This window comes from Limanda limanda, chromosome 9 (genome assembly GCF_963576545.1).
Source record: "Limanda limanda chromosome 9, fLimLim1.1, whole genome shotgun sequence".
Classification (NCBI taxonomy): Eukaryota; Metazoa; Chordata; class Actinopteri; order Pleuronectiformes; family Pleuronectidae; genus Limanda; species Limanda limanda.
This window is the reverse complement of record NC_083644.1, coordinates 2,441,591-2,466,433: the sequence shown is the minus strand read 5'-3', so window position 1 is coordinate 2,466,433 and position 24,843 is coordinate 2,441,591. Positions and strand designations below refer to the sequence as shown.

Genomic DNA, 24,843 nt, shown 5'->3' with positions numbered 1-24,843 from the left:
TCAAATGAATGTTTTTATTATTAACTAGATCCTAAACACAAGTTCACAAGTTCACAAGTTCACAAAGTCCTTAAATGTCTTTTGAGTTAAAAACAAAGATATTTAATTTACTAGTATCACAGAGAACAAAGAACATCAGATAAAATCTACATTTAAAAAATAGGAACCTGTGAATTTCCATTTTTTCCTAATTATTGATTTATTACCAGAATAGATAATTAATTAATTTGATGCCAAACTGATTACATTTATTTAATTTCAAGTATAAATTCACATTTTTTGTAATACACTGAATTTGCCAGATAATATTGTTTTTGATTTATTATGGGTTTATTACAACAACACCATATTTTCACCTCTCCAGACAATCTTCTATTTGACCAATAAAGGTCGTTTTGATTTTAGCAAAATGTACATCTCTTGTAATTGGTGAAACAGGAAATTAATTCATAAAACTCAACTGAAAGTTATTTTGTTTGTCCACACACAAAACACACAAACACACCAGGACTGTTCACTTAATAAATAATGAACACGTTTGATTTTCTCTCTCAGGCTGACGGAGAAGAAGAGGAGGGAGAAGCTGAGGCAGCAGGTGGCAGCGAAGCGCAGTTAAATCCTATCATCCTCCAGGGGGCGCTGAACTCAAACTGAGCCTCACTGAGCTGCAGCAGCGAGATGCAACCGACCGATAACTGGAGAGGAAACGAGTTCCCTCAGAACAAAGTGGGAGGTTTCACTGTCGCTAGCTTCGGAGGAGTCGAGCACAAACATCTCAGAGAACTTGAAATATTAAAAGAATCCGACTCAGGTTGAAACACACGATGAGTAAATTAGTAAATCAGTTCTGAACTTTGCACAAACGCAGGCAGAAAAAGTGGGTTAATCTTAACTATTCAAATAATCATTATTCAAAAATAATTGATTGTTCCATCGTCTGAAACTTGAGGATTTAATGATTTTCTTCTTAAGAAGTGTAAATAAGCTTTTTTTTTACTATTTCCTGACATTTTATGAACCAAACTTTTTTATGATTTTTCAGGGAACTAAAGCAGAAGATTCACCAGAGATGAAAATAATAATTATTGCAGATCTAGAACGTCTGATAGTCTCTTTCTTCAGTGAACGTCACCTGATCATCATTGATGAGCCAATGACCAACTGCCTTTCAATTCCATTTCACTGGTATAGAACCAAATCACAGGAACATTAACTAAAGACACTTTGCACAGTGAGGACGAGAACTTGTGATATTATAGAGAAACATGAGGACTTTGTGAATGTGGAGAGAAAAAACTCCTTTCACCCCAAAAATTAAGGAAAAAACATTTTAAAAGTTCTGAGAAGGAGGAGCTGTTTTTTAATATTCACACAAGACAATAGAATTTAGATTTTAAACAATGATCAGATCTGATTTAGTTTCGTGACAAGTTTAGAAAACACAAAACGACCAGAGTCAAAGTGCTTAAAAAATATAATAATAATAATAATAAAAACCAAAGATCGTGAGATTGGCTCTTTGTGTGTTTCGGGCTCAAGTCGAGACAAACAGGAAACTCAGGTTTCACTAGAGGAAGAATAAAAACCTCCTGATTGGTGGATGAGATATCGCAGGAAATATCACGTCTGTGCCTTTAACGTTTTGCTTTGTGTCGAGTTCGATTCCCTGTCATGGTTCAGGACGTTTCTCTGCAACTGGAACGAACTGGAGGAGGAATCGACACGTTGGGTTCGGAACCACTACTCTACTGGGTTTAAAGGGATTTAAGGACTGTTGATCACATGAACACTGCCCCCATGTGGTTGGCAGTGTTCTTGGAGGACTTCAGATCCTCACCAAACCACACAAGGTCTTTTCATGACTTCTCCAAAGGGCTCTGAACTTTATCGTACGCTACCTTCATATAGGTGTGAGAACACCAGGCTTGGGGAGGTGGCGCCCCCTGGATGTCACCTGAGGGACCGCGGTGTGGTGACTTTGTTCGGCCCCTGCCCGACTTCATATCTAATCTCTCATTGTATAGAACGTCTTTTATTTATCAGACAGGTGTAGATCCAGTTTAAATAGATGAAAGAACACGACAGTGGCCTTCAGATGTAACTTCATGTAGAAATGAAAATCTCACTTTAAAAGTCCACAGAGACAAAATGTCTCTCGTCTATGCATCGTCCTCCCGGCCTGTAGCCGCTGTGCACGAGACATTTGACTCCAGCTCTGTTTTCTCTTTGTATCTTCGCCAACTGTCCAGTATTATTACTCTGCTTTACAAATACTGTGCGTGTTTCCATTTAATAAAGCTCTTTCATGTACATCTGCTCTTTCACTGTAGAGTAGGTTATATATCTTAAGTTTGTATATAATCAATCAGCAGTGATATGTTTTTGGTGCGATTTGGACGTTCGATTTGTTGCGTCAATGCTTTATATCAAGCTTTTATTTTGAAAAGTTGTTAACAGACCTCTGAAATAGCAGACATGCGATTGAAAATATAATATTATATATTGTTTATTTACAAACTTAGATATGAACCACACAAGTGAAGAGTAATAAAGAAAATTCAGTTTCATCTGATGCAAAACATTGACAATGAAATTTAGATTTTTGCAGATATAGCAGGAAGGATGTACAGAAAGTTTTCTAACTTCTCACAAACAGTAAAAAGAGAATAATAGAAGAAGTAGAAGGTTTAGAACAAACCAATGAACTATAACTACAGGAGTTCTCTGTGTGATTTCAGGCCTTTCACAGGATTAATGTTTTTTCAAGGTAAGTTAATACAAAGTACAAAAGTCATAAAATAACATAAGTTTGGTACAAGTCAGGTGAACAAACCAAATTAAGTACCATCTATTTCCTGTGTACAACTCCCAACAGAGGGCGCCCTGGCACACGACACCAGCCGACGACTCATTAATAAAAGTGAATAAAATAATTATTAACCACAGACAGAACTCACAAAAAGATTGAAAACAGAATCTCCTCCCTGTGTCTTCTCACCTTCAGGCTGAATAACCTCCTATGATTGTTATACTTGTGATTTTGAAAGAAACAATCAGTGATTGGTTAACTTGTGTCTTCCCACAGAAGTTTAATCAATGACAAGCCGGTAAATACTCAGGACATGTGAGAACACGTGAAGGACGAGTGAGAAACTTTCTGTTTCCAAATCCAAAACAAGAAAGATCCTGATGTTCAGGATGTTCTTCTTTAACCTGGAATGTGTTTAATGAACTAGAACTTTGTCTAAAGAGCAAAGTTTCCCTCAGGGAACAAGAACAGCCCAATGTTTAAAACACACACATACACACACACACACACACACACACACACACTCCATAGAAAGGTACACAAAGGTATGGGACATTATTTGATACAAAAGCTACTTGATGCAACTCACTCCTGTGTCTCGTCATGTATTAATAAATAAAGTGTTTAATTAGAGCGGTGATTCTCAACCCGGGATCCTGACAGAGAAAATTATATATATTGAACACGCACCCAACAGTCCCTTTAAATTCAATTCAATTTAAATTCAAAATAAATTATTTCAACAACATTTATGAATTATATTCTAAGAAGTTATGGAAAATGTCAAAATATGTCCTAAATAAAATAATTATCTTTATCGTCCCTTTATCCAGATCAACACAGAAATTGACATCATGTTCCTATCGACTTGTTTACTGAGGGGAGAAAGAAAACAACGAATTAAAAGGAGAAACGTGAGACTGAGTTCACTGGTATAAGAACATTTTCTTCATCGTCAGAGCAGCAATGAATCTGTGTGAATGATTTTATAAAATTTTGTTTTTTATACTGATGCTTCTCTCTTCATCTCTGTCAGACTTTTTCTTTTGTGTAAAAACTTCTGCCTTATCGGTGAAAAATCCTGAGCTGAGACTCAGTTCAGCAAACATTTACCTTCTATGTACAAGTATGAAATAAATATATATATATATATCATGAATATCTGAAATAATCTACTTAATATATAAACCTGAGCTCATTCGTTTAAAACAGGGGTTTTCAACTGGTTTTGTCCCAGGGACCATTCTGACTAGAAAGTAATCCGCGGCCCACTGATGTGCCTACGCACGCGCGTGTTAACGAAGTTTTAACATTTGGTTTTCCATGTTGGTTTTATTTAAAAACCTCAAACAAATCTAGATATATCTGTGAAAAAAATACAAAAATGGTTGATTTTCAGTGCTTAAGAATTGAAAACAAAATTAAATTGCAGTTTGTAGTTGTACTGCATCTCAGGACCATATGTACATCAATATATAACGTTCATGACTTAAATGTACAGACATGTAGCTGACATGTTGAGAGAACGTTAGAGTAACGGTGATTAATAACAATAAACATAAACTGGGGCTACAACTGAAGAGGGAAGATGACAAAGTAATGCAGAATATGTCACAAATGATAATCATACAATATCACACAAACAATTGAGGCCTACTTAAGTTTAACCTCATGATCACCAGCACCTTTATATTATTTTAGACATATTTTTCTTATTTTAGATATTTTTCACGATATTCAAGAGTAATCTGGAAATGTGTAGAAATATCGAAGCGAATTTTGCGGACCCCCTGCAATGCCGTCGCGGACCACCAGGGGGCCGCGGACCCCCGGTTGAAAACCCCTGTCCTATGACATCAGTGTCCATCCCTTTTAGCTGTCCTCTGGAAACACTCCCGTTGTCGTTTTCTGTATTTGCTGCACGTTTCTATGATATGTTGTGTAGTGTTGTGTTGTGAAACTGATGAAGATGTTTCCCACTTGCATGTGTTTTGTCCACTTTAATGTGTTTTGTTAAGTTGCTGTGCGTTGAGCTCTCAGGGCCACCGTAGTTCCCAATGTGAACAGAGTGGAAAGAGTTAAATGAAACCAGGAAGTGGAGCAGAGCAGCAGGGGAGGGGCCATCACCAGCGTCATCAAGCTGAAGTGAAACTCAACGAGGAAAGTCACAGTTTGCTCGTCACTTCAAGCTGCTGCTTCTAAACCTCGCAAACTTCACAGGTAAATTTAAACCTTCCATTAAATCTATAACAGATTATTCAGCACAGATATGAGTTATAACTGCCTCCCATGTGTTTGTCCAGATATGGCTTCAGCCAGCTCTCTGCTGTCAGAGGAGAGGTTACTGTGTTCCATCTGTCTGGACGTGTTCACAGACCCAGTCTCGATCCTGTGTGGACACAACTTCTGCAGCTCATGTCTCCACACGTACTGGGACAGCGGAGACACTTGCCAGTGTCCCATGTGCAAACGGGAATTCTCCACAAGACCTGAACTTCAAGTCAACACTTTCATCTCAGAGTTAGCTGATGAGTTTAAGAAGTTGGTTCAAGTCAGAGCCTCGACTCCAGCCCCACAGCTTCCAGCGCTTGACGTTCTCTGTGACTTCTGCTCTGAGATAAAAGAAAAGGCCGTTAAATCTTGCCTGACGTGTCTGACTTCTTTCTGTGAGTCACACCTGGAGCCGCATCGGAGAGTTGCTCGGCTCAAAGGTCACACGTTATTAGAGCCAGTGAAGAATCTGGACGACAGGATGTGCGAGACACACAACAAGATGACCGAGCTGTTCTGCTTGAACGAGCAGGCCTTCATTTGCGTCCTGTGTTTTACAGCTGATCACAAGGGTCACAACGCCGTCCCCCTGGAGGAGCAATATGAAAAAGTGGCGGCAACAAAAGACGAGGCACAGGCAAACATGCAGAAGTTGATACAGACACGGATTGAGAAGATAGCGGAGGTCGAAAAATTACTCGATGTCAGCCAGGTAGAGTCTGAAAAAGAGGAACAAGCCGCCGTGCAGGTGTTCACCGAGTTGATCCAGTCCATTCAGGCGAGCCAGGCCGAGCTGGTTGAGGCGATCCAGCAGAGGCACAGAGGAATAAAGCAAAAGGGTGAAGAGGTTCTCAAAGAACTGAGGAGGGAAGTGACTGAGCTCAGGAGCCGAAGCAGTCAGCTGGAACATCTGTCACAGTCACAGGATCACTATCATTTCCTCCAGAGCTTCTCGACCTTGACCACACCTCCACACGAGAGCTGTCCCGACACAGACCTCGGCCCTGACCTGTCTGTCCAGGCAACGCGAGGTCACCTGACTCGGCTGAAACAGAGAGTCGATGAAATAATGGAAGAGATTCCTGAGATCAGAATGAAACGAATGAGAGAGCACGCGGTCGACTTGACCCTTGACCCCGACACTGCATATCACTCACTTGTCATAAGCGAAGACGGAAAACAAGTTACACAAGAAGACAACATTGAAAAGGACAAAGTTACAGACAATCCAAAGAGATTTGATGTATATTGTGAGGTTTTGACAAAAGAGGGATTCATGACAGGGAAGTTTTACTTTGAGGTGCAGGTGAAAGGAAAAATACATTGGATCGTTGGCGTGGCCAGGGAGTCGGTGGAGAGAAAGAACGAGACAAGTGTGTCAGTTGAAGATGGATATTGGTGCATTTTATTGGATGAGGGCAAATATAAAACAACTGCAGACTCAGAACTTAAAATATTGAAAGAAGAGCTTCAGAAGGTGGGCGTCTTTGTAGACTACAACAAAGGTGAGGTGTCTTTTTACAATGTAGACTCTAAATCACTCATCGGTTGTATCACAGGCTGCTGCTTTACAGAGAAACTTTATCCGTACTTCTACCCTGGGTTGAATGATAATGGCAGAAACTCCGCCCCTCTCATCATTACACCTGTACCTCAAACTCACTAGTCCATCCGTCCCATTCTGGAGAACGTGAAACCCATGAAAGTCAAGTGGGAATTGCTTCAAATTCGGTACAAACATTCACTTGGAATCCAGGATGAACTGGTTAGAATCTGGTAGCCAAAGGTCAAAGGTCATGGTGGCCTCACAGAACAACAAATGAGAAAATGTTTATTATCATTTTGAATAAAAGATCTATTGATGAATTACATTGGTCAAAGGTCACAGGGACCCCATAGAAAATCTGGAAAAATGTATGGACACAGTGCATGTTTCTAGTTATTGTTACTAGCATATAGTTTCTGACATAGAGGAACCACAACAAATCGCGGGACTTTCTTTTTTCAAGAGTTTTTGGGACGGTAGACACGCCAGATACCCAAATTAACGTGTAGAAGCACTACAAAAGTGGAATTTTCATAATATGTCCCCTTTAATAAAGTTGATAAACGACGAAGAAGCTTCCTGTCCTCTCTAAGTGAGGACGCTACAATATTTTGTGTCAGTGATGGTAAATGTTTATAAAGGGCTACAGAGCTGCAATAACATACACATACAGCAGGTTTACATGTTTCAATTGATCAGTATCAATCAAGGTTCTAAAACATCACAGAACCTTATTTCCACATTGACTTAGAAAACAACCGACACGTTCGTTCTTTCACACACATTCATGTCAGTGTAATCATAGATTTGTCTGTACAAAGTGAGAACTAAAAAAGTGTGATAAAGGAAGGTCAAAGTTTGATTGACAGCTGATCTCTGTGTGGAGCAGAAACGTCACCACGAAGAACTTTGAGCAACAAACATTCGACACAAAAATTATTAATTTTTTCCTTCAACTCGCTCAGAACGTATTGTAGACGACATCTGACCTGTGACCCAGTTCGTGTCACGTCGTTAATGATCGTCAGGGAACGGATCGATATACTGGATTTGTCGCTGTAACGGACTCAGAAAGTATTTTAGACGACATCTGACCTGTGACACAGTTCGTGTCACGTCGTTAAAGTACTTCAGGGGACAGATCGTGATGCTGGGGTTTGTAGATTCAGTGAGTGGTGCCAGTTTGGAGAATTTGCTTAGAAACTGTGTGTGATCCTCTTCGACTGAGAGCTGCTTCAGTTCATCGTCTTTCCTCTTCAGCTCAGTGATCTCCTGCTCCAGTTTCCCCTGAAGATCTTTGACTTGTTTCACTTCACTTTTCTGCTGGGATCTGATCTTGTGCCTCACTTCAGACCTTACTTTCTCCACCCTTTCGACCACCTCAGTGAAGATATCCTTACTCTTCTTCACTGCGGCATCAGCATCGTCATTGAAGGCCTTCTCAGACTTCACATCTTCCTCTATGGCCTGGAGCTCTTTCTTCCTCTTAGTCTTTTCAGCTATAGCTTTATATTCCTCCGCAGCGCAGCGATAACAGATACACTGCTGATCAGTGTGCCTGATCATATTCTTCTCCTCATTGTGACGAGAGCAGATGTTCTCCTGAGGCTTCTTGAATGGCTCCATCATAATTTGCTTCTTGAATTGAGGTTGGTGGTTGATATTGTCGTTAATATTCTGGAAGTGTTTTTCACAATAAGAGGCAGAACAACCCATACAGGACATGAGAGCTTCAGAGGGTTTTTTTGTGCAGAAATCACAGGCCACATGGTCAGGTCCCATGCAGAGATCACCAGTAGCAGGTGGGAGGTCCATGATGTTCAGCTCCTCCATCAGATTAGCTATCACATAGCTTATCACCAGGACAGGCCTCTCTGCGAAGGTCCTTCTACAATGAGGACATCTGAGGTGTTTTACCCAATCATCCACGTCATGGTTGTTCAACATGGCAAAAATACATCTCTCACAGAAGCTGTGTCCACATTTAAGAGTCACCGGATCCTTCAGTGGATACAGACAGACCGGACAGTTGTATGAGTCCTGTCCTTGCTTCTCCATTTCAGCTGGTGTCAGTGTCTGTAGAATAGTTTCACTTCCTCTGAACAGAAACAGATCTCTAATGAAACAGTATGGTCTTACCTCACCGATGTTGCCACACTGTTCAAAGGCGGCTTCCTTTGCACTTTCTTTAAAGGCGGCTTCCTTTATTGCCACACTGTTCAAAGGCAGCTTCCTTTATTGCCACACTGTTCAAAGGCAGATCCTTTGATATAACAATGGTAAAGTTTACTGTCATAATGTGGTGTTGGTCTTAATTCAAGTATTTAGGGTCCGAACACTGACATCAAAGGTGTCAGGTGAGACCCTATTGAAATTGTAAGGATTATTATTATTATTCAGGCAAATGAATTGGCTTTTTGAGGGCTTTACCATGCTCAACTTCTTACAAAAATTTGCAGAAAGTTAGAAAGTGGTAAAAATTTACGTATTCTGAAGGAATTTTCAATGGGCGTCGCAAAATGGCTCAACGGTGCCCCCCGAGACCCCTGGAACGTGTTCACATTGACCGGTCTTCACAAAAATCAATATACAGGTGTATCATGACCAGACAAACAAAAAACCCTTTAGGTGCAATTGGAAAAACACAACAGGAAGCCTGCTATTTTGCATTTAGTGGCCATTTTGGCCATATTCCACATTTTTACTTTGATGTACTTGTACCAGGGCTTTCATCAGATCAACTTCAAATTGAGATGAGTGTCATCACAACAAGATAGAGATAAAAACTGACTGACGGATTTTTTTTTAGTCACACTGTGTGACCGTGGCGTGGCGTCAAAGTTTGATTACACGCCATTAAAACACGATGTTCTGTAACGAGGACATACATGGACCATGAATCCTTTGATGCTGAGCCGTAAACAAACAACTCCACTCCTGCATTGTCTGTCTTCCTAGATCAAAGGAAACTTTATGTCTTGCAAAGGTGACGTCTCTTTCTCTCTCAGAATTGGGACATTTCCTCAAACCGGGTCAACGGCAAAGGTTCATCCTTCGCCAAAGGAGACGATGTTGTCATAACTCCACTCTGCATTGTCCTATCACCACCAAACTTCTGTCTCATGATCAGAGTCCAAGCCTGAACAGCTCTATGTGTCAATATTTCCTCAGTCATTTTTTATCAAGTGTTTCTAACCTTGAAATATTTACATAATAAACTGAATATATACAGATTCTGTTGTGTCATTCTTTCCTGCACAGCTCAGCTGGATTTATATATTAAAGACTAAAGCAGTTCCTCCTCACATCACACTACTCGAAGGATTACAGTCCGAGGCCCCCAGTGTTTGGAGCAGATCACAGGTTCAGTATTTTGCACTGAGATAAATGTTAAGGGGCCTAAACTACATCTTATTACAAGAGATCTGTCTCAATGATCTTGGAAAATTTGCTAAACTGTAAACGTTTTTAATTCATTTTTTATTAATAATAACCCTCGGAGACCCGCTGGGCCGTATACAATCTCAAATATCATGTTGTCTTTAGACAGAAATGACTCCTCTGGTCTGAGCTGGAGACATGTCGTGTTTTCTTGTTAAACTGAATAAACAGCGTGTTAGGAATTTCAAACTTTTAACTATAGCCTTTGCTGACTGAATGTTAACAATATAGATAGAAGTAATTTTAGTTAGATATTATGCTTCGTACAAATGATTTAATAATAACTTTCCTTCCTAGGGTTTAATCTACAAATTAAGAATTAATGTTTCACTAGTTCTCATTTCTATTAAAGCGTTATTCCCTCAGATTCATTAAACTCATATAGAGTTCCAAGAGCTGTCTGACAAGTCTCGAGGTTGGAGTCACAACGATGGTCAGTCTCACAGCTGTCCTGATAGGAGAGTCCAAGAGAGTTTGTTATGGTTAAATTGGTGCAGCCGAGATGGCTGGAATTAGACATTTTCTACTCAAGGCTAAATTACGAGACAACATCAGACTGTCAGGGTAGATAGAGTTGCCCTAGCAACCGGCAGAGTAGCATAGAAGCATGACGGAGAGCGGCTCCCTGTCACTTCCTGGATTCGGTGACAAGAGGCGTGGGACTGCGGCTGGACCAATAAGGGAGATCCAAAGTGATTTGCGATGACACCCCTCCAATATTCATAACCAATCACATCAAATCTACTGTTATAATTACACACAACCCCTGCTGTTCGGGGCCATTATTAACTTCCTACTGCTAACTTAATTAGCATAGGCTGTGATAATTGTCCATAGCTATGAATAACTCTTCATTGTATCTTTAAATAAAACACTTGATTGAACCAAAACCTTGGATCGGCTTCTCTCATATTTAAGGATAAACCAACACGCCTGACAAGCGCCAACAAGCAAGCCCCTGTTCGCATGTGGCTCCAGAGCCGCGGGTTGTCGACCCCTGTGTGGAACCAAATTTGTAAGATGTATTGGACGTTTTGTGTCTCCTATGACAGGGGTTTTCAACTGGTTTTGTCCCAGGGACCATTCTGACTAGAAAGTAATCCGCGGCCCACTGATGTGCCTACGCACGCGCGGGCTTAAGGAAGTTTTAACATTTGGTTTTCCATGTTGGTTTTATTTAAAAACCTCAAACAAATCTATAAAAATCTGTGAAAAAACAACAAAAACGGTTGATTTTCAGTGCTTATGAATTGAAAACAAAATTAAAATGCAGTTTGTAGTTGTACTGCATCTCAGAACCATATGTACATCAATATATAACGTTCATGACTTAAATGTACAGACATGTAGCTGACATGTTGAGAGAACGTTAAAGTAACGGTGATCAATAACAATCAACATAAACTGGGGCTACAACTGAAGAGGGAAGATGACAAAGTAATGCAGAATATGTCACAAATGATAATCATACAATATCACACAAACAATTGAGGCCTACTTAAGTTTATCCTCATGATCACCAGCACCTTTATATTATTTTAGACATATTTTTCTTATTTTAGATATTTTTCACGATATTCAAGAGTAATCTGGAAATGTGTAGGCGAATTTTGCGGACCCCCTGCAATGCCGTCGCGGACCACCAGGGGGCCGCAGACCCCCGGTTGAAAACCCCTGGTTTAAAAGGTAACTTTAATTTTAAATCTTGTTTTCTGGTTTTGGAAGAAATTTGCCAATTTTCCAAACTCTCTCTTTCTTTAACCTTTCGTTTGATCTTTATGTGATAAAGTGAAAGATTCAGTTTCTTCCCAGTGAACCATGGACACATCTCATCATGAGCATTACTGATCAGACAGTGAACGCTGGACATTATCAGTGCGTCTCTGGTTATTCATTCACTCTCCTCCTGTCCAGGTCCAGACTCTCTTTGTGCAGAAGCTTCATTTGCAGCCGGGTGCGGAGTTGACTCCTCGTCAGGAACATTCTCAGGGAGTCGAGCATGAGTTCCCTTCAGCAGGTGAATCCCAGGGTGAGAGGGATGAGGGCGTCTCCGCACGCCGCTCTGCAGAGCCTGGCTGCTCGCATCACACAGGAGATCAGACAGGAGATCACTCAGGAGATCACTCAGATCACACAGGAGATCACAGAGGAGATCACTCAGGAGATCACACAGGAGATCACACAGGAAATCACACAGGAGGTCACACAGGAGATCACACAGGTAACTTCCATCTTCATCTATTCATCTGCTTCCCCCTCTGTGTCTGTGAGCTGGAGAAACACATGTGGTCTAATGGGAAAATCAAAAATCAAAAGATGCAAAGACGCTAAACGAGATCCTGAGGCTGCAGCTTCTCACAAACCCATGAAACACAATGAGTTCATCACATGTGCTGCAAAGTAACTCAGTGTATTTATTCATGTACTGAACTCAAGTATAAATCTCTTTTTGAGGCCATTTAAGTTTTTATACTACATTTATCTGAAGGCTGCTTTTCAAAATAACTTGAAGATCAAATAAAAGCCTCAGAGGGCTGATCTGCATGTCTTATATTTACTATTGTATTTACTGTTTAATCATCGTTTTATAATGTTCTACACAATATATTTCTACACAAATTAAAGAAATCTCTAACTCAGTTGTGCAGCGCTCTTTGCTCCCCCGTCACAACTGATCAGCTCCGAAAGTTAATCATCTGGAGTGACCTTGAATCTGTACACGTACATGTTCACGTACACGTACACACACACACACGTGCACACACACACACCACACACACACACACACACACAGGGGTGAGAACTATACCCTGCTCTACGTCAGGGAGGGTAACCAGAGGTCATACCTGTCGTGACGTCTTTCAGCTGTTCCACCAAAGAGACGTCTCCTTTCTAAACTTGCTCCATGTTTCATGTTTCATTCACATATATCTAACGGTTCTGAAAATACAAACATTTTTAGAAAAACGCAGAAAACTGAAAACAGATTTGTGCGTCAGAATTTAGTTATTTCCTCGTCCTTGATGTCTCGACCCGTCTGATTGGTCCGGTGACGTCCTGGAGGGGCCGGAGCCCGAGGCTGAGAACCACAGGTCTAAAGTAAATAAGTTTAATGTGTAAAGTAGGTGGTGTTGACGTAGGAAACTAGAACACGGTGAACTGAAGAAGCTCAGATTACATGTGAACAATCATTGACCTTCACCTCCAGCGACCCGGAGACCAACAGCATCTTCATGCAGAAACGTTTCATTAACATCATGTTCTCTGCGATTGCAACAATTTAAAAAGCAAATCAAACAGACTTATATTTTCCTGCAATGTACAGATAGTCGTTTCAGAAGTAACATAACACATGTTGAAATAAAAAACCCATCCATCGTTGGGAAGAGAGTTTTCATTTAATTGCACTTCGTTTAATACATTTAATATATAATGAAGAATTGATCACCACAAAACAAATTAGTGGGTTGAAAAACTGGAAACATGTGATCTTTGCTAAATATATTTTTAAAATGAGGAAAATCATTTACACTAAAGAAATGTATCTTAAATTGTGTTTTATTGCAAATTAATTGTGTGCAAATTATTATTTGGTACGTTTGAAAAGTGAAGAATGACATCCAGATGATTTAATGCTTTATTGTCTCATCTGATTCAAGGTCCAGTCTTTTAACTGTGTTGAAGGAACCACAACAAACGTTTTCTCTCTAGTCTGCACAAGTGAAATTGTTTATTTAATTAGTTTCAATCATAATCAATGTCGGCTGCATCAACTCAAACAATAGAGAGATCTTTCTTGTCATTTTTCTGTCTCATTAGTGCCAGTGTTGATGATGTCTTCTTCCTGTAGTGCTCCTTTTCCCTTTTCCTCTTACTTTTCCTCTTCCTCAATCTCTATCTCTATATCTATATTTTATCCCTATCTCTATCTCTATCTCTATCTCTATCTCTATCGCTTCCTCTTTGCGTGATTTCTGCCAAAAAGTACAACAAAAAATAGTACTACTGCAGAGGCGACTGTGATCCAAAAAGCTTTCATAACCTGCGAGAGACAAGATGAGAAGAACCGTTGTTATTTAAAAATCAACAAACTGAAGGTCAAAGGTCACTAAGCTCTGCCACAGTCTCCTTATGAAACCATATTTAAAGGTTCAGTGTGTAGACTTTAGTGACATCTAGTGTTGAAGTGTCATCTTGCAGCTGAACACCCCCCCCTTCCAAACATGAGAGAGAACCTGTGGCAGCTTCAGTCGTCATAGAAACTCAAAAGGTTTAGTTTGTCCAGTCTTGGCGACTGTAAAAAACATGGCTGCCCCCATAGAGACGAGCTGCTCCTGATGTTAATATAAAGTAAGACAGAAACACAACATCTACACACTAATTTAGCTGTGGAAGAGTTAACAAGGTTAACGAACCCAACAGTTAGATACACAACTGCCACGACTCTGCCACGCCGTATCGCATCTCGGTAGCAAAGTGCTCACAGTTGTAAGAAAGCACGTTGTACTGTAGCACGCGGCCCACCATCTCACACGCCTCCTTCACTATCATGGAAGGATCACGAGCCTCGTACTTTTCATCCAGCGAATTGTTGATCTGGTACCTGTCACCTCTTAGCACGACGCTGAGATTCTCACGCTTCACCTCTCCGCTGCTGCTCAACAGCTCAAACGAGCCTGATGAGTCACCACCTGTGTGTTTTATAGAAAAGACAAACAGGAAGAACAGGGAGGAAAAGAAAGAGGAAAGGAGGAAGGGGCCATCATGAAATACACGTCATGTCCATGTTATATTCTAACGTGAATATAGTTATCCCTTCACCCACCCTCTGTAACAAAATGAACCACTTCATCATCTCCGATGTAGACGGCCCAGTGCTGATAGGGTCCATCATGACGGTCGATCTCGATCAGGTCTCCTCTCTTTAGTTTACACTTAAAAGAAACATGAAAATACAAATATGAATATAAATGTGCAGTGATCAAAGTGCTCTTCATCGTGGCTTCCTGATGTATTTGTTTGTGTGCACAAGCACGAGGGTCATACGACGACACAGCCCTGCCACAGGTTGACCTACGAAGGAAGCTTGACTAATGAATCAGGACTTTGAGGAAAGTTTACTGGAGTCGTTTTCACACCGAAAAGTCTGAAACCAACATTGTTTCCATTTGATCTGTTTAGATTTGTTGTCACATTGTACTTCATGGAGCGCACTAAACATTTGTCAGAGATACGTACGTCCTGTGGTCATCAGCTTCGTGGACTGAGACCAACCTTCACTTGACATTGATCAGATTGTAGAAAACATGTGTTTCTGACATCCACGTGTTCAGGTGCTGTATTCACCAAGTGGTTTGGATAAAGTGCACGTGAAAAAAGGTTGTGTTTCGTTTGATGGGAGAAAACTAATGAACCCATTGATTTCATTAGTTTTGTTGGAATTCTATCATCATTTTGATTTCACTCTCACAAAATGATCGTACTTGTTGTTCAAACATTAAATCATCAGAAGTGAAGACAACAAGAAGTTCTGTTGAAGTTGTGAAGAAATTGAGGCAGCAGACTCAGAAAGTCCAAACTCTGCTGTTCTAACTTCCACTTTGACTTTCTCTTTCTCTGTCTCTTTTTCTTTGTTTGCTCCTTTTGTTTCTAATACACTCTGATCAGTCATTATATATCTTCCCCTTTGTTGGATCTGTTTCTGTCTTTTTTCAGATCCGATTCTGTTCAGTTATATTTGATTAAAGTTTATGAAACTTAAGTTATTTTCAGTCAACCCCTTATGGACCAGAACTCTATATATTTTTTTATGTTCACAAATAAAATTAAAACAGTTTCGCTGTAAAGGAACAAAAACTAAATCTACTGTAAGTCATGAGCAGCAGGAGACTCACCGTTGGTTCCATCTCTTCGGTTCTTCGTCTCTCAGCTTTTCTCCCAGACTGTGTGTGTGTGTTTGTGCACAGTAAGTGGGCTGAGTTTCATTTCTCTAGAAATGGGCAGCAGCAACTCTGATCAGTGAGCGGGAAAACTCCAGGAAGTCAGTTCAGCTGTGTGGGAGGGAGGGGGAGAGGGAGAATGAGAGAGATAGAGGGAGAGAGGGAGCGAGAGAGAGAGAGACACTCAGATCCTTTTATATTATTTTTCTGATTTAATGAATCCTCTGGCAAACAAGATCATTTCTGTTTTATAATCATAAAGCTTGAGGAGGTTTTGAGAGTTTAAATCAGAGGCTGTGAGTCGAGTTAGATTACCAGGAATTCAGAACTGTAATATTTATAATAATATGAGTAGTAGCACATCTCCAAAACAAGTTTCATAGAGCTTCACAAATAAAAACACACAGTCATAAAAGTACAAATAAAAAAAATATATGTGACAGCAATGAATACCCACTGATGATCTGAAGGTCTCAGTGGTTGACCTGTGTTTCCCTCCTCCTGCAGGCGCTCTGGTCGCGTGCAGCACTGCAGGATCCAATCCCGTCAGGAGTCCGGCTGTGACAGAACATTTGCACGATTGAAACAATTTAAAAAACAAATCTAACATCCTTATAATTCACTTTTGAAATGCGTTTCAGAGGACCCTTGACACGCCAACTCATCAGCCAAAGACAGAGGAGAGTAGGAAGGTGCCAACATGAAATACACCTCATGTCCATGTTATATTCTAACGTGAATATAATTATCCCTTCACTCACCTTCTTTAAGGCCTTCAACGATTTCATTCTCTCCGGATGGCCCAGTGCTGATAGGGTCCATTACAAAAGATCTCGATCAGGTCTCCTGGTTTTCCATTAACTAAAAAGAAAAATATAAATATACAAAAAATTACCTTTAAAACATCAATAATAACCAGAATGGCTCAACCCTAGAAAGTACCAACAATAAAATACAATTTCCCAAAATTTGTAGGACTGCAAAGCAGCACTGGACGGGCCCCGAGCACATGCATTTTGAAGCGTTGCATGAGTTTTGCCTGAAAAAATAAATAATGACTGAGGAAATATTGACACATAGAGCTGTTCAGGCTTGGACTCTGATCATGAGACAGAAGTTTGGTGGTGATAGGACAATGCAGAGTGGAGTTATGACAACATCGTCTCCTTTGGCGAAGGATGAAACTTCGCTGAACCTCAATGTTTACACGGTTTGGGGAAATGTCCCAATTCTGAGAGAGAGAGAGAGAGAGAGAGAGAGAGAGAGGGAGAGAGAGAGAGAGAGAGAGAGAGAGAGACATCACATTTGCAAGACATAAAGATTCCTTAGATCTTTGACCACTGACACTGCAAGAGTGGAGTTGTTTGTTTACGGCTCAGCCTCAAAGGATTCATGGTCCATGTATGTCCGCGATACAGAACATTGTGTTTTAATGGCGTGTAATCAAACTTTAGCGCCATGAGTTGAATCTCTTTTTATGGCAAAACACTGCTGAGAACAAAACCATGTTGTGAGTGGAACGTGATGATCACTGTACAAAGTAAACCTCCAGAGGGGACTTGTTTTTATATGTAAAAAAATCTATTATTTATTAGCGATCACATCGTGTCCTCAAAAAGCCAATTAATTTGCCTGAATTATAATAATAATAACTAGGGCTACGTTGTAGCACTAACGGGCCCAAGCACACCGGCGGTTTCAAGTCTGTTGCGGTCGGTGGAGAGAGAGATCGATGACCAAGCGCTCGTCTCCCCGTTGCAAGCGTTTTGCGCTCTGTGGCAAGGATAAACGCTTCACTTCCTGTAGCCAGCAGGTGGCGCTGTGATTTTAAGTCATGATGTCTTTGTAGATGTCATCAGGTCACGACTCTTGTCTTACATGTCTAGTTTGGATTTGATTGAACCAAATATGCCAGAGATACAGAAGCTCGTGTTTCGATGGCCTGTAATCAAACTTTGACGCCAGGCGACGGTCACACAGTGTGATGAAATCAAATATACCCAGTGAGTTTATATCTCCATCTTGTTAAGGTGACATTCCCAGAAGTTGAAGTTGATCTGACAAGTTCATCAGAGTAAAATTGTAGAAAATGGCCAAAATGGCGGGCTTCCTGTTTGGTCTAGCATATCTATCCAAGAGACTTCTTTCTCTGTCACGAAAAGACACATGTCCCCGTCGATTTTTGTACATGTCGGCCAATCGTAGTGCCGGGTCTGCCCTTTAGGGGGCGCTAGTCAGTGATTTTGCCACGCCCATTCCTTAAAACCATATGAACATCTTCAGGGGGGGGGGTGTTAACACACACATGTAGTTTGAAGGAGATGGATCCATGAACACGGAAGTTATAGCGATTATGTGTGTCATGGCGAGTTGATGAACTTTGATGCAACGCTATTAATAATCCGTATGATGACAAATCACAGTAATCTGATGCCTACATTATCAATGTCTTAAGACCCATTTTTGTACTAAACTTTGACGCCACGCCACGGTCACACGATATGACGAAAAGTTTAGATCTCCATCTTGTTGTGATGACACCCACCTAAATTTTAAATTGATCTGATGAAAGCCCTGGGACAAGTATGTCAAAGTAAAAATGTGGAATATGGCTAAAATGGCCACTAAATCCAAAATGGCCACTAAATCCAAAATGGCCACTAAATCCAAAATGGCGGGCTTCCTGTTGCGTTTTTTCATAATGCTCCTGGAGACTTTTTTCTATGATTAGTCACGATACACCTGTGTTCCGATTTTGGTGAAGATCGGCCATGGGGAAACCTAGGGGCTGGGTTCCAGGGGGCGCTGTTGAGCCATTTTGCCACGCCCATTTCCAAATACTCCAGAATACGTAAATTTTCACCACTTTCTAATTTACTGCAAACTTTGAAAGATTTTTGAGCTATTGCCCGAATAATAATAATAATCATCATTACAATTTCAATAGGGCCTCACTTTCTGTCAGTGCTCGGGCCTTAATTGTTATGAATAACATGTGTCGTCCTGCAGGGGGCGCAGCGATCCTTCAAAGAGGTGATTGACTTGACCTCAGGTGACCCCCAGCGAGCAGGAATGAAATCCATCTCCTTTGTTCGACAGGTCAGTTTAGTTTTACTTGTTCACACACTTTTAAAATCAATATGTTTATTTAAATTTTTTACAAAGAAGAGCATCATATAATATCATATAATAAAAGAGAGAATACAGGGACAAGTTTGTGTTGTTCTTTTTCATTTTGTAACATCTCTGTCCTGACGTCTGTGAAGAATAAAAATCGTCCTCAGCCTTGTCGTGTCCTCTGTGTCCTCTGTGTCCTCTGTGTCCTTTGTGTCCTGTGTCCTCTGTGTCCTGTGTCCTCTGTGTCCTCTGTGTCCTCTGTGTCCTCTGTGTCCTGTGTCCTGTGTCCTCTGTGTCCTCTGTGTCCTGTGTCCTCCGTGTCCTCTGTGTCCTCTGTGTCCTCTGTGTCCTGTGTCCTGTGTGTCATGTGTCTTCTGTGTCTTCTGTGTCTTCTGTTCTCTGTGTCCTCTGTGTCCTCTGTGTCCTCTGTGTGTCCTCTGTGTGTCCTCTGTGTCCTGTGTACTCTGTGTCCTCTGTGTCCTCTGTGTCCTCTGTGTCCTCTGTGTCTTCTGTGTCCTGTGTCCTCTGTGTCTTCTGTGTCCTGTGTCCTCTGTGTCCTCTGTGTCCTGTGTCCTCTGTCTCCTCTGTGTCCTCTGTGTCTTCTGTGTCCTGTGTCCTCTGTGTCCTCTGTGTCCTGTGTCCTCTGTGTCCTCTGTGTCCTGTGTCCTATGTGTCCTCTGTGTCCTCTGTGTCTTCTGTGTCTTTTGTGTCCTCTGTCCTCTGTGTCTTCTGTGTCCTCTGTGTCCTCTGTGTCCTCTGTGTCCTCTCAGGTGTTGGCAGCGTGTCTCTGTCCTCACCTGCTGAAGGACACCAGTCTCCCTGTGGACGTCCGTCTGAGGGCTCAGAGTCTCCTGGACTCCTGTGATGGAGGGAGTGTGGGTGAGGATTGAAAACATGAAGAAACACGACTCACTAGAATCTAAAGATGAAGGAAACCTCACGTCCTTTGATCTCAGGCGCCTACACCCCCTCCTCCGGGTTGACTCGGGTCCGACAGAGCGTCGCCGAGTTCCTCACCCGACGAGACGCCGGAGCTCCGTCCCACAGCAGAGACGTCTACATCTCCGCTGGCTCCCAGGTGGCGCTGATGGTAAAACCAGGATTATTAATATCTATGGATCAGATCTCACACTGAGGTTCTACTGAGATCTGGACGTGAGGAAACATTCATTTCAAACCATCTCGCTCTGGGTTCAAGAGAAAACTGATGCAGCAGAAGTTCAGACAGATTATAAAACAAAGCTTCTCAAACTTTTCAGCCTCTGATCCCAAAAAAATAAACATTTATCTGAACTAGTTTTTAAACAAATCACCAACGTGCAGATTTGAATTGTCCTGATAATTCTAAAAACTAAGCAATGAAACTTTTAAAATATGAAGAATTCTAAACAGAGTTTGTTGGATTTGTTACGGCCGCAGCTCTTCTGGTTCAGGAAGCAGAGGATCATGGGTAATATCCACGTGTGGCTGCAGGGGGCGCTGCTGCTCAGTTAAACTTTACACTGTGGTGCTTTAAGTTTCCTGCACTCAACAAACTTCAACGTGGTTTAGAAATTTTATAAATTATCACATTTCTAGCTTCGACTTGTACTTTTCTGCTTCACTCATCCAACCACAGGGGGCGCTGTTCAATTTATTTAACCAAAATAAAAACATGCAACAGATAGTTTAAGTAATACATTTACTGTCCGCTCAATTTTCTCTTTTAAATAAGTTTAAATCAGTAATTCTTTGATAAATTTAAAAATGAAATGAAAATAAATTAATATTCTGAAGTGGTTTTAAGTATTTTAAAGCATTGAGATATTAAATTGAAGTTTGATCATCAGCATCCATGTTCCTGCAGCTCAGTGGGATAATAATAGAAACAATGGTTGAAAATAAAAGATAAAGACCAAAGATGAACTGAAATAATCCTTTAAACTCAAAATATGAAATTATGAATCATTATGATGAAGTTTGTCTTGTTTATTGTGAAGCTGCTGGTGAAGCTGCTGGCCGGAGGGGAGGGGGAGACCCCGACGGGCGTGTTGACCCCGGTGCCCTGCCCCCCCACCCTGCCCGGGCTGCTGGACGGGGAGGGCGTGGCCCTGGTTCCGTACCAGCTGACAGAGGGGCGGGGCTGGGCCCTGGAGCTGAGCGAGCTGCACCGGGCGCTGGAGGCCTCTAGAGGGCGCTGCAACCCGAGGGCCATCTACGTCAGTAACCCGGGAATCCCGACTGGCCACGTCCAGGACAGGAAGTCCATAGAGGAAGTGATTCGATTCGCTGCGGCCGAGCGACTCGTGCTGCTGGTGGACGAGGTGACCTCAAAGTTAACCTTTACAAAGGATTTATAAATCTTTACATTCTGACATTTAATGAGGAAACGTACGGAAAAGTTCTGCTGCCGGGTCGAGAAAACCTCAAATGGATCAGTATCACGTTATAACATGAAAAGTTTATTATAACAAGATGTTTTTCATGTTTGTTCATCTCATTACAACATAAAACTCATCATGTTATAAAGTAAAACGTTTCACATTATAAAGTGACTCATTTCTATTTTGTTATAACGTGAAAACATTATTGAAATAATGTTTTTCTTACTATAACCTGACACTTTTCATTATTATGACAAACTTATGTTATAACGTAAAAGTTAAGTTTTTCATATTATTTATTTCATATTATAGTTTATTTTCTTGTAATCATGAAGTCATAATTATCACATTATCACAATTTTCACGTAAGATGAAAACAACTTTTCATATTGTAACGTAAAGTGTTGACGTTATATTGTTGTAATGTAAAAAAATTATCATAATAACAAGATCTTTATCACATTATTATCTTTCATATTATAACACAGTTTAAATCCTAATCACTTTGCAAAGTGATAAATCCTGAGATATTGTTTAGTGAAAAAAGTTATTTATTGACACAATCATCATTCAAATATAAGTTTCATGTTATAAAAATATAGAAATTTAACACATTATTTTGAAAAACAGCAGAACTGTTAACTAACTGTTTACTAACCAGTCGTCCTCTCTCTATCTCTCTAACTGACCCTTGTCTCTCTCTCTCTCTCTCTCTCTCTCTCTCTCTCTCTCTCTCTCTCTCTCTCTCTCTGTCTCTAACTGACCCTTGTCTCTCTCTCTCTCTCTCTCTCTCTCTCTCTCTCTCTCTCTCTCTCTCTCTCTCTCTCTGCAGGTTGACCAGGACTCTGTGTTCGGCTCAGAGTTCATCTCCTATAAGAGAGTTCTGTTCCAGATGGACAAAGTTTACTCTGAGTCCGTGGAGCTAGTTTCATTTCACTCTCTCTCCAGCGGCAGAATGGGAGAGTGAGTTTTATTCATCTGAAGATTGAGTCTCTTTCGTCTGTCGTCGTTTTTCACTTTCACCTGACGTTCTGAAAAAGTCCTGTTTTTAATACTAACCTATACAACTTTGAAAGAGTCATTAAAGCTCAAAATGTGAAATACGATATGTTTATTATGTCAAATTGTTGAGTTCGAACAAGTAATAATACTTTAATAAATATATTATTTTATTAACTGTGAAGCCCTGGATTCTAACGAGGTCGAGTTCAGGGTTCGTTATTATTGGAGTAAATATATATTTTGATGATTTAATGATGAAACACAAACTCCCCCGATCGCTGCTGCACAGACTTTAATCCACATGTTCAAGATGGCTGCTCTTGATGTGTTTTGGCTTCACTTCTTGACGGGGGGGGGGGAGATGTTGTTGTGTGAAGCAGCTGTGAGACCCCAACCCCCCCCCCCCCTGTGTTCCAGAGGCGGCCTGAGGGCCGGCTTCATGGAGGCCGTGAACATGGACCCGGAGGTGATGCACTACGCTGACGTCCTGCTGTGCTTCGACATCAGCGCTCCGGTCACAGGTCAGCTGGCCCTGGACCTGATGGTCGACCCCCCCAAACCTGGAGACGCCTCCTATGACACGTACACACAGGTGACCCCCCCCCCAGCCGGCCCACAGTCCCACCCCCGACCCCTGGGGCTCCACCTCTCACTGCCTCTGTTGCTCCGTCTGATGCAGGAGATCCTCAGCGCTCGGGCCACTTTGTCCCAGAATGCTCAGCGGGCCTGGCAGACCCTCAACGGCCTCCCGGGGGTCAGCTGTCAGCCGGCGATGGGCGGAGCCTACCTTTATCCCAGCGTGCGTTTACCAGCCGGGATTCAGGAGCAGGCCGAGGTGCGAGTGTGAAACCAGGACAGGAAGTGATTTGAGATTCAGTTCAGAGGGAATCGACACAATACTGGGTCCTGTTGGTTCAGTCACGACTGTGGGAACATGGGAGTTAAACTATTAAACTACTGGGAGATAAATTATATGATATACTATTAAAAATTGTTATATTTATAAACTAAAAACTACACGACAGATTAGGATAAAACTTGGAAGGATGCATTCAGGGTCAGGGAGGAACCCAATGAGTTTTGGTGAAGATCCAGGAATTTATTTTGACTTTCTTTAATATCACGAGATTTTATGAACATTTTCATTGATTTCTCAGAGAATTATTCATGAATCTTGATCAAAAAATTCAGAATTCTGATCAGTTTGGTTTTAATTATAGTTATTTGTTGATATTAAACAGGGCTGGAACGTTCAAGATGTCAGGTTCAGGATGTTTTATCTTCTTCTTCTCTTCGGTGGTTCATCTGTATTCATACCGGACAGAAATTTATACATGTAAATTCAGAATGTTATTTAAAGTAGAAGTTTGAAGTTGTGGAATATTGATTAAGTTTATGAGCAGTAAAGATTCCTGTCCACTTCCTGTTAGATGCTGGGGGTGGAGCCAGATGTCCTGTACTGTGAGAGGCTCCTGCAGGAGGAGGGCGTGCTGGTCGGAGCAGGTCTTCATCCTGGAGGAGACACACATCATCTGAGGTGAGAGACCTTCGTCCTCGTCAGGTCACGTCTGTCTGTGGTCGCACCGTCTCTAACAGGCCTCCTGCACCCCCCACCCCCCCCCCCCATCAGGTTATGTGTCCTCGTCCCCCCCGACTCTCTGGAGGAGGCCCTGACTCGCCTCAGCTCCTTCCACCTGCGCCTCCTGGACAGATTCTCTCCCTGTGAAGGTCTGAAGGACAAAGACGAGAACGTTAACCTCAGAGAGAAGATCTGTCAATAAAGTTTGTCTTAGAGATTCTTGCATAGTTCAGTTATTTACAGAAGAAAATCACTTAATGAAACTAGGCCTGGGCAAGTTAACTCGTTTTAATCGAGTTAACTCAAGTGATGAGTTAACTCGATTGTTTATCCGCCAATTATTTTCTTTTTTCCTGTTCTGCAGCAGTCAGCAACAGACTTTCAGAAAATAAAAGCCTGACTTTCACAATAAAACAATAAATAATCAAACCTGAGTTAATGCGAGATAAAATAATTAATCGAGTTAACTCATCACTTGAGTTAACTCGATTCAAACAAGTTAACTTGCCCAGCCCTAAATGAAACATTTATGTATGTAAAAATTATACTACTTTTATGACTTTAACATGTCTTTTCACAGGTTGTGACAGATTATTCCTGAAATGTAAAATAAAACATTATTTTTAATCATGTGAAGTTAAATCATGCTTTACCATCTGATCATTTATGTTTATGCACAAATAACAAACTGCAGAATAACAGAAATATCATCATAAATGTTTCCTTATCAAGACTAAATGTCTGAATGTGGATTTACACACAAGACACAAAACAAA

General features: G+C 41.1%; 4 protein-coding genes across 4 annotated transcripts in view; 3 read left to right on the top strand and 1 right to left on the bottom strand.

Moving 5' to 3' along the window:
• Nucleotides 1–2,310, top strand: part of LOC133011155 (1-phosphatidylinositol 4,5-bisphosphate phosphodiesterase gamma-1-like) — a 28,461-nt gene extending 26,151 nt beyond the window's left edge. Inside the window, exon 32 of the mRNA XM_061078861.1 lies at nucleotides 556–2,310. Within this exon, the coding sequence (XP_060934844.1) occupies nucleotides 556–616 (61 nt within the window). The 3' untranslated portion in view covers nucleotides 617–2,310. The remainder of the gene's footprint in view (nucleotides 1–555) is intronic.
• Nucleotides 2,311–4,955: 2,645 nt separating this feature from the next.
• Nucleotides 4,956–7,192, top strand: LOC133010516 (E3 ubiquitin-protein ligase TRIM39-like). The gene is made up of 2 exons (XM_061078105.1): nucleotides 4,956–5,029; nucleotides 5,113–7,192. The coding sequence occupies exon 2, from the start codon at nucleotides 5,115–5,117 to the stop codon at nucleotides 6,744–6,746; it is 1,632 nt and encodes a 543-aa protein (XP_060934088.1). The 5' UTR covers nucleotides 4,956–5,029; nucleotides 5,113–5,114; the 3' UTR covers nucleotides 6,747–7,192.
• Nucleotides 7,193–12,066: 4,874 nt separating this feature from the next.
• Nucleotides 12,067–24,269, top strand: LOC133010521 (alanine aminotransferase 1-like). Its single transcript, XM_061078113.1, has 10 exons — nucleotides 12,067–12,163; nucleotides 19,008–19,105; nucleotides 19,894–20,002; nucleotides 20,080–20,213; nucleotides 21,103–21,426; nucleotides 22,319–22,449; nucleotides 22,906–23,080; nucleotides 23,168–23,323; nucleotides 23,919–24,025; nucleotides 24,119–24,269. Exons 1-10 carry the CDS (start codon nucleotides 12,067–12,069, stop codon nucleotides 24,267–24,269), a joined length of 1,482 nt encoding a protein of 493 aa, XP_060934096.1.
• LOC133010100 (phospholipase A and acyltransferase 4-like) lies at nucleotides 14,490–15,973 on the bottom strand. The gene is made up of 3 exons (XM_061077528.1): nucleotides 15,962–15,973; nucleotides 14,893–15,001; nucleotides 14,490–14,758 (listed from the first exon to the last, which is right to left on the bottom strand). The coding sequence occupies exons 1-3, from the start codon at nucleotides 15,971–15,973 to the stop codon at nucleotides 14,490–14,492; spliced, it is 390 nt and encodes a 129-aa protein (XP_060933511.1).
• Nucleotides 24,270–24,843: the final 574 nt, after the last annotated feature.